Here is a 15,819-nt window from a genome sequence, read left to right on the forward strand (position 1 = left end):
ATCCTGCCTTATGTTTTCGAGTTAATCTGCCAGAGTCATTTATTTATTTTGCTTATAAAATAACTTTTACCAGTAGGCAAGCCTTTGTATGTGTTTCTAATTCTAATAAGATCTACACAATCTCTCCAATAACTGTTGGAGTTGAAAACGCTATCGGTGTCATCGTGGTCAACACGTGAAGTCAGTCACCTAGGACGAACGGTTTCCTACAACAAATGTATGCAGCTCATGTTTATGATTAATTATCACCAATTCCTGGAACTCTTAAACTAAACCCTTTAGCACTATAGAAGAGCCTTCTTGCTCTTTCTGTAAATAGACTAAAAAGAAATTTTGTAATGGCAAGATATAGATGCTGTGCTTTAAGTGAAATGTAATAGTAACTTCTCTCTATCTCTCTCTCTCTATATATATATATACAGAGAGAGAGATAAATATATATATATTTGATAATATATATATTTATATTTTTATAAATTATTATGTAAATATAATATTTATATATATTTAGTCACATCTCTCTCTTATCTGAGCCATAGCTAATAATTAGAAGATGTTTCCGATCTTCAAAAATGCTGGAGTCCGCTGCTCAAATTCTTACCATCTCTAGGCTCTTGTGGCTGAAACTTACAGCCTCTGGATATAACTTAATTTAGCCAAGTTTGTACTTTATAGTCGTAAGCTCCAATTCCTCTATTCTCTTAAACTATAGGATTTCTAGAGTAATCCTTTATTAGCGGATCACTTACACTGTGTTAGATCTGGTTCTAAGCACCTTTAATAATTCATCTCATTCATTCATACTGATGATAAAAATACAGTGCTATTATTATTTCCGTTTTACAAATGTGGAATTTAAGCATAAAGATACTAAGTAACTGGTCTAAATTACATAGCAGAGCTGGAATTTGAATCGGGTAGACTGACTGTAGAGCCCACCAATTTAGAGATTGATAAAACCAGGGCATTTGCGTAGTAAATTCCTTCACTGTGATTGCTGAGCAAGAAAATAATAGTGCTGTGATCATATTTCTAAGTGGCATTAGTAACATATAACTTTTAAATGAAATTTTTGTTTAACGTGTATTTATCATCTGAAATATTTGCCAGCCATTCGTTTTTGTTAAGCTAGATCTGCAGCAGCCAGAGATTGTGTTACATATTGAGATTTCTGCCTGTTTTGTATTCGTCTTTTATTTCTATATAATTTATTTAGTCTCAGCCAGTGAAAATGTGTGAAAGCATTCAGAAGTAACAATTTATTTTTAAACTAATCATATGCTCAGTAAGAATACAAATTCATTTTTTATTGATCTAAGCCTGTCATAATCTGGAAAAAAAATACCTTTTAGCATAAGTTGTATCTGCTTTCTTTTCCTTATAAAGGGATAAGTGTATATAAAAGATAAATGTTTGAGTATATTGAATTTTTAAAACAACTGAACCTTTGGTGTAGGCCTGGGTGGGAAGGGATCTCACCTAAGTGAATAAGAGGTGTTGAAAACATGGAGAAGATTAATCTACCTTTCACAAAACATTGTGCTTTTTAAGAAAGCCTAAATGTTATAATAGAGAATGTAAGGATGCTACGGATATTTCTGTTTGAGGACATGTAACAGGTTTCTATGACCTGGTCTGCACCTCAAGTATGTTGACCCTGTATAACACCAGTATGAACTGTGCCGGTCCACTTACACCTGTTTGTTTTTTTTTTTTTTTTCCCCATAAATACAGCATAGTACTGTAAATGTATCTTCTCCTTGTGATTTTCTCAACGACAAAGTTGAGAGTAGGGTATAGAATACACCTAACATACAAAATACGTGTTGCCTGACTGTTATTGGTAAGACTTCTAGACAACAGTAGGCTTAGTTAAGTTTTTCTGGGGGGAGGGCGTTGGAAGGTTGTACATAGATTTTCAGGTTTTTGAGGGGTTGACACGTCTAACCCCACGTTGTTCAAGGGTCAACTGTGCATCGCTTTTAGAGCAAAACTCACATGGCAGATACTAAAATCTACTACATGTAGTTTCCAAATTACTCAAATAGACTTAGGCATAAAATAACATGACTATATAAATTCAACGAATATCAGTAATAGAAAATATATGAGATTTCAATAGCATAAGTATGTGATCATATCTAAGACATCTTTTTATAATATGATTTTTTTATTATTATACTTGAAAATTTGAAAGTTCTGGTAAAAACACTGCCGTGTTTCTTATCTCACAGAACATAGGTATCTTATTTCATTTTAATTTATTTAGTTTTAAAGATGTATGTATTTTAGAGAGAGAGTGTGCACATGCACATGTTAGTGGGAGGGAGGGGCAGAGAGCGAAGGAGAGAAGCAGACATCTGGTTGAGTGCCGGGCTGACTGGGGTCGGCGGGGCTGGATGTGGGAGTGATCCCACCCCCCTGAGGTCATGACCTGAGTGGGAATCAAGAGACCAACACTTTACCGGTGGAGCCACCCGGCGCCCCAAGCATAGCCACTGTCAGGAAAGCTACATTCATTGTGGAATGAGTAAAATAATTTGTGGTGACTCAGTATTGAATATATGGTCACTTTAATTCAGTAGTTTAGTGTTTGAGTTTATTTTCGAGGAGTTTATTTTAGACAAAGGGAAACAACTGTCAGGGCAGAGATTTATAGTGTATTTTTTGCAAAATGCTATGTACTATGTTCCTTAAAGCAAGATAATTTTAAGAAATGGATTTCTAAGTTTATATAAAATACGTGTAAATATATATATGAATATATATGTATGCAGTATATATGTAACTCGTTTTGCTAAATAAATGGTTAAAAATGCTTCATCGTATATGTTCTCACATGCTTATTTTACTTGGAAGTTTTCCTGAAATACTTTGGAATTTGTTACATCGAATGGCTCCGTCTACCTTTGACCCAGTTACCATTCTCCCGGAAGATAGAATTTAGGGTAAATTCGTGGATGTGTCATGAGTCCACAGGTGGTAGCAGGGGGGGCAGGCAGGTAACCATCATGGTGAGGACTTACTGTCCGTATCTGCGTCAACTGATGGCTCTGGCTGATGTTTGAAAAGCGTTAAGTTGCTGTCGTACCCGTGACGAAGGCCTGCGGGCAGGCTAGAGATGAAAACTGTGCCTCACCACTGCAGTGGGTTTTAAAATGATTTGTGGAGAAGTGACTTTGTTTGTATTAGAGGCCACAATTAGAGATCTCACACTTCTGTAGTAACTCCTGCGCGCCAAGTCTCCCTGGAGCATAAACCATGTTCTTACAATTTCCAGTTTTTAAACACTCTTTAAAGAGAGAGGCTCCGATTCATTAAAATGGGAAGCAGGGGAAGTCTGCAGGACCTCCCTGGGTCAGTGTCTAAGGAAATTAATCAATAATGCATAAACTGAACACCTAAGTAAATATCATAAGACCGTGGGCAAGATGGCAGGGGTTTATTGATGTTTAAATAAGAAAAAAAAATGACTAGCGTTAAGAAATTGCAGTATTTTATAATTTATGCTCCAATAAGTTGAATTGTGGTGTATTTAACATTAGTTTACTGTCAACTTGTTAATCTCATATTTTTGTAAAACCACAAATCATTTTGAGAAAAATGTACCCAGATATCACTTTCCTTAGTCTAAAAAATATTCAACTCTGGACCTCAGTTTCCCTCTTCTGCATTGAGAGAGATGTTAGAATCATGGATCTTAGGGCGTCTTTATTTCTACCACCTTCAAGTTTTTCCTATCCTCCAAAATTTTCTTTTACCCTTTTTTTTTCTTTTAACCGAGTGTGATTTCGGAGTCCTCCTCTCCTCTACCAATTAATCAACTATCACTTAACCTAGATGAATAATTATCACTAACTCCAATTATTGCTCTCTCTCTCTCTCTCTCTCTTTTTCTTTCTTCTCTTAATATGATCCAAGACAAAATTCAAATGTTGGGCTTTCTTGAATCATTTTAGAAATCAGGCCACTCGAAAGGGAGGGAGGGAAGGGAAAAAAAGAGGCCTGCAGAATCATTCCTGAGGCCGCTGTAACATATAGTGTCAAATAAACACTCGCCTTCATGATAACACTTGGTGTGTCGTACAGTGTTTTTCCTTTTTGTCTCTACATGTAGACTGAGTGTAGACAAGTGAATCACACCCAGCACATATGTATGTGAGTGTCCGTGCATGTGAATATGATATACCCTTTTCCTTCTCCACAATGTCTTAGAGACCCATGTAATGTCTTCTGCATCACTAAACCCATTTCTTCCAACAATCCTTCCCAGTCCTCTCTCCTCTAAATACCAGAGACGTCCCTTCTAGCCCATCACAGCCTGTGCAACACTCAACGGATGTTTTAGGTGCACTCAGTCTAGTGACAACATTGTGACATTTATGTTATTTTCATGCCCATGTCACAGAGGAAGACCATGGGTTACACAGAAGTTAAGTCTTTTGCCCAAAGTCCCCCTTCCCTCGCTTTTTCTCTTAACCTCTGCCCTCTGCTCTCCTACTAGGCCTATATGGACTCTTACCCTGGTAGTTCTGGATTTTTCAAATGGTTCATGCACCAGGAATTCCCATTCCTCTGTGTGTTTATAAATTTCCCCCCATCTGATCTCCTTCCACACTCTGGTCGGCCCTAGTTAGCTCTTCCTCTCCTGCCAGAAATATCTTAGAGAGGTCACTTTCTTGGGATATCCTTTCCAGTGGTGTATGCTGGAGTCAGTCACCCCTGAGTCTCCCTGGCACTCTGCATTTTTAATTCAACCATAGGTCCATGCATGCATTTATCTCTGACTGAATTGTTCCTTACTTGAGGAATAAGGACCCATGTATCTCTGTTTTCATCGCCTATCCCAGTACCTAGCATGCATTGCTCCCTGTTAGTGAGTCAACTGTGGGTAAGAATGAATCCTAGGGGTATAGGGTCGTGAAGAGAAATCTCGTTAGAATGGCAATTCATATTTTGTAAGATTGATATTTAATCACATTTGAATTCTCTGAAAAATTCAGAACGTTTTAATTAACACGGACCTGTGCCAGCCGGGATCAGAGTAATCCGTACCCAGGATTCCGTGCTTGACACCACTCCCTTTCATGAAGTCCCTGTTTGTTTTATTGGAGTTTACTTGTTAACCACTGGCCCTAAGGCAATTAGCTAATCAGTTGTCTGTTGAGCGCTATTCTTCACCCACCACAGTGGGGCGCACAGAAAAATCATAAAACCTAGTGAGGGACCTTCGAATCCAGCTGGGATGACAAATCGACTACACAGAAAATACAAAGTATAAATACTCCCAATGGGCAACCATAATGCACCAGTGGGCCACTGAATACAGACTGAAGACCACGAGTAGCTAATTAGCCCAGTTGGCCTAATACCACTCTGCAGGACATAACTAACTGTCATCCAAAACCGTGCAGGGGAGAAAATCTCCATCTGCTGCTCCTGTAGCAAGGTTATGAAACCAAACTCTCCTAGCTGGCAAAAGGCTTCCCTTTTTTGGATAGATGCCATCCCAGACCTTTATTTAAAGTTCAGTGATCCGGGCCAATCCATGTCACTGATTCACGGAACATTTGGTCTTCTGTGGTAGCCTGAAGTTCTCCAGTCCTTTTGATACCTCACAACTATGTGGTCCACCATATTTTGCTGCTTGTATTCCAGTAGCATTGTGGCTCCTTTTAGTTTTTATTTCTATTCCATCCTGAATCTCTTTTTAAAAACAGTTCTGATAATGTAAATCATCCCAGGGTCTCTTTGTTTTTCCTCTTTAACTTAATAAACTTAATAAACAATAAACCACTAAAGCAATAACGTTGTGCTTTATTGCTTCTGCGCTCGGTTTTTCTTAAAAAGTGATTTCGACCACATGTAAGCTTAAACTTTGCCTTCGTTATAACATATTGTCCTCAATGCTCTTGTCCATTTGTGACTTTTTTATTCTCCTGAGCTTCAAAGGAATGACTGTACATGTGTCTATTTTATGTTTTCTCAGTTTCTCCAAGTACCTTCTACTTTTATTTTACTTTTACTTTTTGTCTTCTCTTCCTGTAATAAACATCAACAGCAAAATAGAAGATTAAATGATTAACAGAGATGTGATTTTTCTATAGAGACAATATATTTCCTCTGATTATAATCACTACAATTTTATGGGTATCTAATATGGATTGCTGCTTTCTTTTGTTTTCACAGTGGAGATTTTCTTTATTAATTTGTTTTGCCAACCTTAAAAGGAAACGGCTCGTTAAAAAAAAAAAAAAAAAAAAAAAAAAGGAAACGGCTCGTTGTTTTACCAGCAAAGTGTTTTTGTGGTTTGTTTGTTTGTTTTTTCCTCTGGAATAGCAGAGGGGTTACAAGTCTGGACCTGCAAACTATGGCAAAGCATAGGCAAGACTAGAGATCAATGGAGAGGACTGTCGCTTTTCAAGAAAAGAAGAAAGGTGGGAGGACTGCTAAGAATGAAAAGTCTATCGGAGGGAAGTGAGGGTTCAGGGTGGTGATGGTTTCTCATTGGCTGAGTTGTTGTATTTTATTTGCTGAGCTTGTTACCGAACAGGGAGACATTTTTCTTCCCCCTTTCTCCTGCTGGGGTAGTAAAGTAGGTTTCTTCCAGTTGAGAATGCAAGGTGTGTCTCTTCCCGTTGGGATCTGTCATTAGCTGAGGGCAAGGTGTGAGAGCTCCCCTTGCTGGTCTCCCCACTCCAATTCAATTGAGATTTCCTCTATTCAATTTTACAGTTCATTTTAAGAAAATATGCTTCCCTTATTTTCGCAGGTAAAAAGATGGCCTATCAGAAAGTCAATGCAGATCAAAGAGCGCCAGGACATTCACAGTACTTGGACAATGATGACCTACAAGCCACTGCCCTTGACTTAGAGTGGGACATGGAAAAGGAACTGGAGGAGCCTGGTTTTGACCAGTTCCAGCTAGATAGTGCTGAGATTCAGAATCTAGAGAATCCAGAGACTACAGATCTCAATCTTGATTCCATTCAACCAGCAACTTCACCCAAAGGAAGGTTTCAGAGACTTCAAGAAGAGTCTGACTATGTTACCCGCTACACAAGGTCTGCACCAAAGAGCAACCCCTGCAACTTTTGCCGCCTTTTAAAAATACTTTGCACAGCCATCGTTTTATTTATTTCGGGGATTTTGATAGGCTACTATGCACATAAAAAGTGCCCTTCAAATGCTACGTCTTCAGCAACGCTTGATCTTCAGTTATACCAAGAGATTCTTGAGACGATCCAAGCGGAAGATATTAAGGAGTCTTTCAGGTAGGTGTAGAAGAAGTGGATGTGGGTGGGATGCATTCCCCGGGAAAGATGTCTCTCAGGGAGCACTGAATGGGTGATTTTGCCATGGTTTAAGGTGAGTACAGCAAGCTAAGCAACAAAGCTTAGCAACCCACTCTTCACAGCGAGGGTACACATTTCAGATTTATGATACTGCGCTACAGATTTATGATGCTGTTCTATTAATTGATGATAAGAACCATAACTACTGTGGAGACTAAAAGATTCCAGTCATTGCATATGCTCCCTCTTGGGAAGCCCAGGTAGCCAAATTGAGATGCAAAGACAGCTGGATATATGTGTAATAAAAACTAGGGCATTAGCCATATGATTGAAATTTTTAATGACACCAGAATGAAATAAATAAACCTCTTTTATGGGCTGAAGTAACTGTCTCTTATGGTTAGAAGCTAAGATAAGCACTGATAGTATTTTGTTTCCTATACCCCTGGGCATCTTAGTGAGCATATTTTTATTAAAAAAAATTGGGTTCCATATATCACATATTTCTAAAAGTTCATTTGTCTCTCTGGGTAAGTTGGCATATGACCTCCCTAACCAGAATCTGTTGGTTTTTAAGTTAAATGATGATAAGATATTAACGGGCATTACTTCTGAGTTCTTGGGGAAAGTTTTACTATTGCCGGATAACTAATGGGTAACTTGAAAGTTTCGTCACATCATTAGCATAGATGTTGAGTCGTAAAGGGTTTTCTAGTTTCCGCTTTTAGGGAGATGAAGAACTGGAATATAACTTTCCCATATATTTTCCATATTTGCCAAGAAAGGACAGTTCTAAGTGAATCATCTGTGTTGTTCACGGGTGGATGAGAGAGGGATACGACTTCCCCGGGACATTCTCCTTGGGTCACACTGACTCGTTACAGCCACGGTGTGGGCATGTGTGCATTTCTAGGGATCTTCTAGGGAGATCTTCTGCCCACTGAAGATGATTCATTGAATCTGTGTTGCCGAAATGCCATGTGTATTGGTGTTGGTGAATTATTATTCTCTTCCTAGAGATCATGCTGGCAATTTGTTTCCTATCTGCTGCTCACTGTTGCATAACCGTGTCTTATGCAGATAATAAGGCTTTCCATGATATTTCCCAATGTGATATTGTTTATACAGAATTGAGCTGAAAGACCTAAGATTATCTCATAGTGAGTGATGGTAGCAGTCAGGATCTAACAGACAACAGGAAACTCTGAATATTTAAAGTAGAGGGCACTGTGAAAGGAGAGAGATCACTCCGTCAATGATAAAGTCTGAGAAGGCAGGCAGCACAGTGAGGCAGCCCAAAGAAAAGGAGCCATTACCAGACGTAGGCTGGAGGGACAGAGGGAGCTGGGCTAACTTGGTGGGAGTTGGAACTTTCTGTATATACACAGGTGCAGGGCGTGGGGTGGAGGTGCAGCCTCGCTACTGAAGGCAGAGAGAAAGCAGGAAGTCCCGTAGCTTCTCCCTTTCTCCAGTTCTGCAGGACCCTCCTGCTTGTCCCACTGGCTGACCCCGCGGGGCTGCTGCTGACTCGGAGCCTGAAGGGCTCAGCTCCCTGCAGCATGGGAGGGGGGCGGGGGTCAGGATCTGTACGCATTCTATGTACAAACTAGCCTACGGATTTATTTTCTTTCCCTGGCTTTCTTGGTCTTACCCCCCCCACCCCCTTAGCATTCTAGGCATCCTTAAAAACTGATTTATGTCCTTTTTTTGCAAATAGATAGCTGGTTCTAAAATTTAAAATATATAATTAAATTAAAATATTCAGTATTTTCCTCAGAATAGGGGTTGCAGGACAGTAAGGAGTATATTCTCCTCTTAAACTTGAACATCAACAAAATATATATTTAAAAGATAGCTACAGAAATATAACCACTAGCAATTATATTGCCAGGCACTATTCAGTGGTTGGACACATATTCGCATTTGTGCTCCATCAAATAGCCACATATATTCTTTATTGAGATAAGAGATTTTTCTTTAATAAATATTTTGTTACAAATACGTTTACGGTAACTTTCTCCAAATAACATCTCTTCATCCAAAAACACCCTTTTCCCAAATAGTCATGCTAACCACGTGCCTTATTGTGAGTTCCTGTGTTTACCAAGCCATCTGAGCGTTGATTCTGTATATCACAGGTTCCTACTGTTACTTCTCATCAACTTATGAGGATCAACTTATTAGCCCACGGTGTTTTGTGCGTCAGTTGCTCTCTCTGTTCACTCTTGGTTTTCTACCCCTGTCCATGCCCCAAGTCTATGTCGGTTCTTTCCAAACATCTGAAAGCTGTGCAATATAAAGGGCAGCCTCTCTGGGAGGGCATGGACCAGATTCGCTCGGCCCTGCGTTAGATTCCTGTTGTGTAGCAGACATCGGATAAGTATTTTTCTAAGGGAGGGAAATGAACCTCTGAATAAGTGAGAAATGGATCTATATTTCATTGATCTATGTTGCTATGCATTTGGAAAATCATCTGATTTGCCATTTATATTTTCCTATTATCATATTCAAAACCTTATTAATATACCTACTTATATTATAAAATATATGTATGTTATATAATTATAGGTACTCAGAGGATGTGCTGTGTTCTGATTAAAAACAAAAATTATAACTCCCATCCAAACCAGATACTGTAAAACTGTTAAAGGACACTGTTGATGTCTCAGTTCCAGCTGAGGATTGAAGACCATTGATGCCATGTTTCTTTTTTATTTATTTATTTATTTATTTATTTATTTATTTATTTATTTATTTATTTATTTTGATGCCATGTTTCTAATTAGGACCAGCATGCAGACCTTGGGGGTGCGGAGGGTAGCATAAATCTCTGGGATGATCACCCAGTTTTAGCCCATGGAAGGTTGGAAAAGCTAAGAAATATAAAAGAGCTCCTCCCTCCCTCCCTCCCTCCCTCTTCATTCCTTCTTTCCCTCCCTAATTACCCCAAAATAAAGCCCACATAATACATGAACTTCAGCCAAGTACTTGGTATGTTGACCAAATAAAAGAAACCCACTCTGAAATTTAGTTATACTCGCTCACATTCTTAGACATGGTCAAGATTAGCAGAGGGATATGAAGACCGTGTTAGTGTGTGTAAATGTGGGGGGGTGTATTAATTTTCTGACATGATTCTCTCCGTCACTTAGGCCTATGCTTAACTTGTTGCTATTTGAAAAAAAAAAAAAAAAAAAAGCCTTCACTCTTTTACGTTATGGGTTTATTTCTTCCACGTGTCTTCTGGGTAAGCCAGCAGGGTGTATTCAGATAAATAGCCGACATATTCTGATGGGTCCGAATCAAAATAGGCCGTTGAGAGTTGCTTGTGGTGCCTTGAAGCAGTAACTATTTAGATAATGCACGTTTATTGTGAGCATCAACACAGGGGGCTGGGCCCACGCAATAATCCATGAATAGGAATTATTCATTTGATCAGGCCTTCTCCATCTAGACTGTGGATCCAGTTAGCTCCGGGGACCTCCATAGCCACCCTCCACTGAAGTGCTGAAACACCAAAGTGACCTAACTCCTTTTCCATCTGTACTACCTATTTCTTTCTTTCTTCCTTTTTTCCCCTCCCAACACCAACTGCTATATCCCCCCAGTATATGACCCTACCGTTTCTATTCTCCAGAATGAAATACTATTTTGAAGACCAAAGGCATTTGTGACTCTGTGTCAAGTGCTTATCCCTGGTCTAATCAGCTTTGGTCAGTTGGGGTGCTGGTCACCTTGTAATAAAACATGTTTATCTAGAGCTGTTGAGAGAACTTTTTAACTTAAAGAACCTTCACTGGGCGGGTATAATGTTTCGTGTGTGCTATACAATGAAGTCTCCGGGCCTTTCTTCATTTATCACATATTTTGTTGAATGAATGACCTGTGTGTGTGTGTGTGTGTGTGTGTGTGTGTGTGTGTTAAAGATCATAAACACATCGCTGAACAGAGTATGTCAAAAACTTCAAACTTCAGTTACCAAATATAATACTATAGTGATAAAATATTTGAAACGGATGGATTAATGAGGTTTAGCATAGTTTTGAATGCAGGGACGTGTTGGCTTTCGACAGCCTATGGATGCTGTGAAATGGTGACAAGGAAAGCGTGTGCTGCTGTATCTTAATGATGGCTAACATGGCATTTTTTGTTCTTTTTTAAATGGAAAGGACATGGTTGTTGTTCTTACTTACAAGTAAAATATATGTAGAAAATTGGAATTAATTAAAAATCACTCGTACTCCTGTCACCCTTTCATCATTTTTCTTTCTATCTTTTCCAATCAGTAAGCAAAATTGTATCATTACATGTATATTCCTTTGATATCTGCTTCAGAATGTGTTTTACCTACAGTATATTTAGAACCATTTTTCAAGCCAATAAATATAGATCTAAAGCATTATATTAAAATACTGCTGGTATTCCATTATGTAGGTGTCATAAATTTATTGAGCCTGTTTCTTATAAATGGGCATTTAGGTTGCCTCTGCAAATACTCTTGTACATAGGTCTTTGCTTCTTTAATTATTCTTTTCTGATAGATTCCTGGAAGCAAATCACAGATTCAGGGAGTTTAAATTTGTTCAGTTATTTGCTTTGTCTTACCAAATAGCTTTCAGAGCTGCCAGCTTTCTAGTCCTTTATTTGGTTTGCTAGGCCAAAAATAATGTTGACAAACTTTTTATATCTTAATTGACCATTTGCATTTCTTTTTTGCATACATGCATGACCTACTTTTTAAAGCATCTCCCCATGGTTTTTATATGTTCTTTCCCATGGCCTTTACAAATTGAGAAATCAAAATATTATAATAGTAGAACAGTCTATTACTTTATGTATGGTACCCCATCTTTCTGGATTTTATTTAGTAGACGTATTTGGTAACAAAATAAAATGAACAATAAGCTATCCAGGGTTCATCTATTTTTAAATGTCTGCATTATCTGGACAGGGGCAATATTTCTTACCACTGTCTGGTTTGGTACAAGCAGTTAGGCATGAGTTCAGTTCTGCTGTGAAATGATCTTTACAAACAAACACTGTATTTTTTTTTTCCAGCTGGTAATGAACTCTTCAAAAAGCATAGGAAACATAAATTTTCTTCAGCAGTATCTTGATGAATGAGACCTTATCTGAAACCTAGATAGCATTCAGTATTGTTTATGTACTTTATAGTCATTACTTGTTGATATAATATATTGAAATGGATTTTCAAATCTAGTTTTCTCTTTTTTTTTTTTTCAAATATATGTTTAGAAATCATCTACTGCTTTGCTGCTTCTCTTCCTCCTCCTCCTCCATTCTTTTTCTTCTTTCTCCTCTTCCTCCTTCAGTGCCTTTTGGCGACAATAGCGTATTCAGTTAGTCATACATGTAGCTTGAGTGGTACATTTCATAAATGCCCATTAAACTTTGCCAAACTTTGACACTGTGTGGTCATGTTACTTGGCTTTAATGACATTGAATTTCTTCTCGAAAGGAAAAGTTCCTACTTTTATCAGGCTGACTGACTGCAGCAAGAACCCTAGATTATAGCTACCCTATATCCCAAGGAGTCTAAAATCTTAGAACCCCTACTTGTTAGCATCTCCTATATCCTTATGATACCTCCTTATGCTAAGCTGATCACCTGAAAGGAGAAAATCTCTGTACAAGCCATCTAGAAATAAAAAAGTGTATAATTCACTCTTCTGGTGAAATCTTTGTCTACCTGCCTTCACCTACCATCCCTTGACATAAGATAGTCAACAGTAGGGCGGCTTCTCAGTGCCATTCGGTTAACCCTGACACTAGATTTGTTTAGTTGTTAGAGTGTCACTGTCTTTCCTGTGCTCAGAGCGTGTCTTCATTTTGTCATCCTCCCCTTTCCATGTCTGTCCCCCACAATCACCCCTCCTGTTGAAGAGCGCTCCAGTCCCTTTACCAAAGATTGCATGATTGGTCTGGTTTCCTGTTCCACAAAACTCACAACTGCACAGTCTCTTCAGTCTTACATGAAGGAGACAAGGTGGTCCTTGCCTAAAGAAAAGCTGGCTGTGGAGTTCATGGGGGCCCACAGACTGTTTCCGGGTTTTCAGAACATTGGGAAGTCTCCTTTAAATCCATGATTTTTCTTTCTTCTGGTGCTACAGGACTCTCTCTTTTTTTGCTGGTATGCTTTTGTACAAAAGCAAGGCTTCATGGTGATGATGCCGTCAGCAACTGTTCTCTAGCTTCCAGATGCACGTTCCAGCCATCTGTCTGTCCTCCTCTGTCGTGTAATTTATTATTATTATTTTTAAAGATTTTATTCATTCATGACAAATAGAGAGAGAGGCAGAGACACAGGCAGAGACAGAGGCAGAGGAAGAAGCAGGCTCCATGCAGGGAGCCCGATGCAGGTCTTGGTCCTGAGTCTCCTGGATCACGCCCTGGGCTGAAGGCAGGCACCAAACTGCTGAGCCACCCAGGGATCCCCTATTATTATTATTATTACTATTATTATTATTATTATTATGATGATGATGATGATGATGATGTCTCTGTCTTCCTTACCCATTGTATTTTTTGCGTTTCTCATCAATTTCCGTATTAGAGAGAATGAGAGCAGGAAGGTTGGGAGAAATGAAGAAGGCAATATAGTAACTGGCATTTTAATTGGAGAAAAACATGTAAACGTATAACAAAAGTGCCCATAATTCAACTTATGCAAATGATAATCGAATGAATTTAACAGTAATAGAGTGACAGTTCCTCAAGGAAGTAATTAGCCATTCTATCATTGATGTCTCCAGATAACAAATGTGCATTGTCTTAAATTTAATCACAAAAAGAATACACAGTATAAGATTTAATTATGCATACTATTTTACTGCTCTGGACTTTAGATAAAGGAACTGCTTCCCTCAGAGTTTCTTATTTTGTGCTGAGTGACATTAATTCACAGTTCGCTGGGTGAACAGACCAGTGGGAGCTGTGCTCTTCACAGTCTCCAGGCATTTGACCAGAGCAAGAGCCGCACTCACCAGAGGATGAAGAAGGGTTATTGGCGGAGTGGCTTTGTCTGCGATGACCTTATCCATCCTGACCTGTTCAAATACTAGGCATCCTTTGAGGTCTGGCTCATGTTCTTTCCGATCTCCTACCAGTTGAGTTCCCTCTCCTAGTAACTTGCAGAGTTTCTTTCTTTCTTTCTTTTTTCTCTTTTTGTTGGCATGAATCACTTTCCGCTTTGCGGTAGAGAAAGAACTATGTGAGTCTGGCACAGTACTTGAGTCACAGCATGCAAATACTCAGTAAATCTTTACTGTCGGAGAGAATGAACCCAGAATATCTACACCTTCTTGATAAAGCCTTCACTTCCATGTGGTTTCTTTTCTTTCTTTTTTTCTTTCATTTATTTTCTTTCTTTTTTTTTTTTTTTTTTTTGTTTTTTGGAGAAAAAGTCTGTTTCTGGCCATCCATCCATATTATTGGAATTTGAAATTAAAATCATGTATATATGACTATATATAATTTAATGTGTATATTATATATACATAATATATATATAAACATGAATTTGGTTTCTGGACCTGTTTTATCTACATTATCATAATCTGTGCTTTTTAAAAAAAAATTTGATAGAAGATTTTCTTTTCCCTTGTGTAAACATATGCTGAATATCAACTATATTCCAGGCACTCTGTGAGTCACTCTACATTTTTTTTTTTTTTTTTTTTTTTTAGTGATATTCTGTTTAATGTAGAGAACATGCTTTTGCTATCAAGAAGGGAAAGGAAAAATTTCACAAAAAGGTAACTTCTATGATGGCAGGTTTTATGAAGGTACAAACTAGATCCCCTCACAGATCTGTCTATGCTCTTCCAGGAAGGGGTTGTGTTAGTCTTGGGCTGGTCTGTCCACAAGGTTTGCTTTCTTCTTGCTGTCCTGCGGTCTCCTCCCTCCCCATCCCTTATCCACTTTCCCTTCCTGGCAAACACACTTTTTTTTTTTTTTCAGTCCTCAAAGTTACATACTAAGATTAGGTCCCTTAACTTCCTAGTAAACACGTGTCTTTTTCTTAATCTCTCTCTTAATTTCTCTCTTTTTTCTTTTTCTTTCTTTTTTATTTTTTTAATTTTTATTTATTTATTTTATTTTATTTTTTTTTTACTGAATCTGTCTGATGTAAAACATCAGGACTATGTCAAATTGTTAGGGATCAAAATGCAGGAATTGCAGGTTTTCAGCTTTGACTTTGGTTGGATTCTTAGGAGGAATATATTTTACATAATGGAAGGACTCTTGGCATGGACTATATTCTATGGTCAATGAAACATTTCCATCAAATATATCAAGGTCATCTGTGCTTACTGGCTGCCTATCCTGAAAATGGTTCAACCTTAAGAATGTGTCACATCTTTCTTATATCTTTCTTGCATTGACTATAATATGCTTTTTCATCCGTTCACTTCTTGATCTTATTCATTCCCAAAAAGGAACAAGATCAGTCAGATGTAGTAAAAGGGAAAAATAAACCTTTTTCTTTGAGGATAAAGTATGT

General features: G+C 38.2%; 1 protein-coding gene across 6 annotated transcripts in view; it reads left to right on the forward strand.

Moving 5' to 3' along the window:
• NAALADL2 (N-acetylated alpha-linked acidic dipeptidase like 2) overlaps positions 1–15,819 on the forward strand; it is a 1,263,364-nt gene that overhangs the window by 611,303 nt on the left and 636,242 nt on the right. For all 6 annotated transcript variants that reach the window (XM_077880384.1, XM_077880385.1, XM_077880381.1 and 3 more), the window contains one exon: positions 6,773–7,274. In XM_077880384.1, coding sequence (XP_077736510.1) covers positions 6,781–7,274 — 494 coding nt within the window. In that variant the 5' untranslated portion in view covers positions 6,773–6,780. The remainder of the gene's footprint in view (positions 1–6,772; positions 7,275–15,819) is intronic.

The sequence above is a fragment of the Canis aureus genome, chromosome 31 (assembly GCF_053574225.1).
Source record: "Canis aureus isolate CA01 chromosome 31, VMU_Caureus_v.1.0, whole genome shotgun sequence".
NCBI lineage: Eukaryota > Metazoa > Chordata > Mammalia > Carnivora > Canidae > Canis > Canis aureus.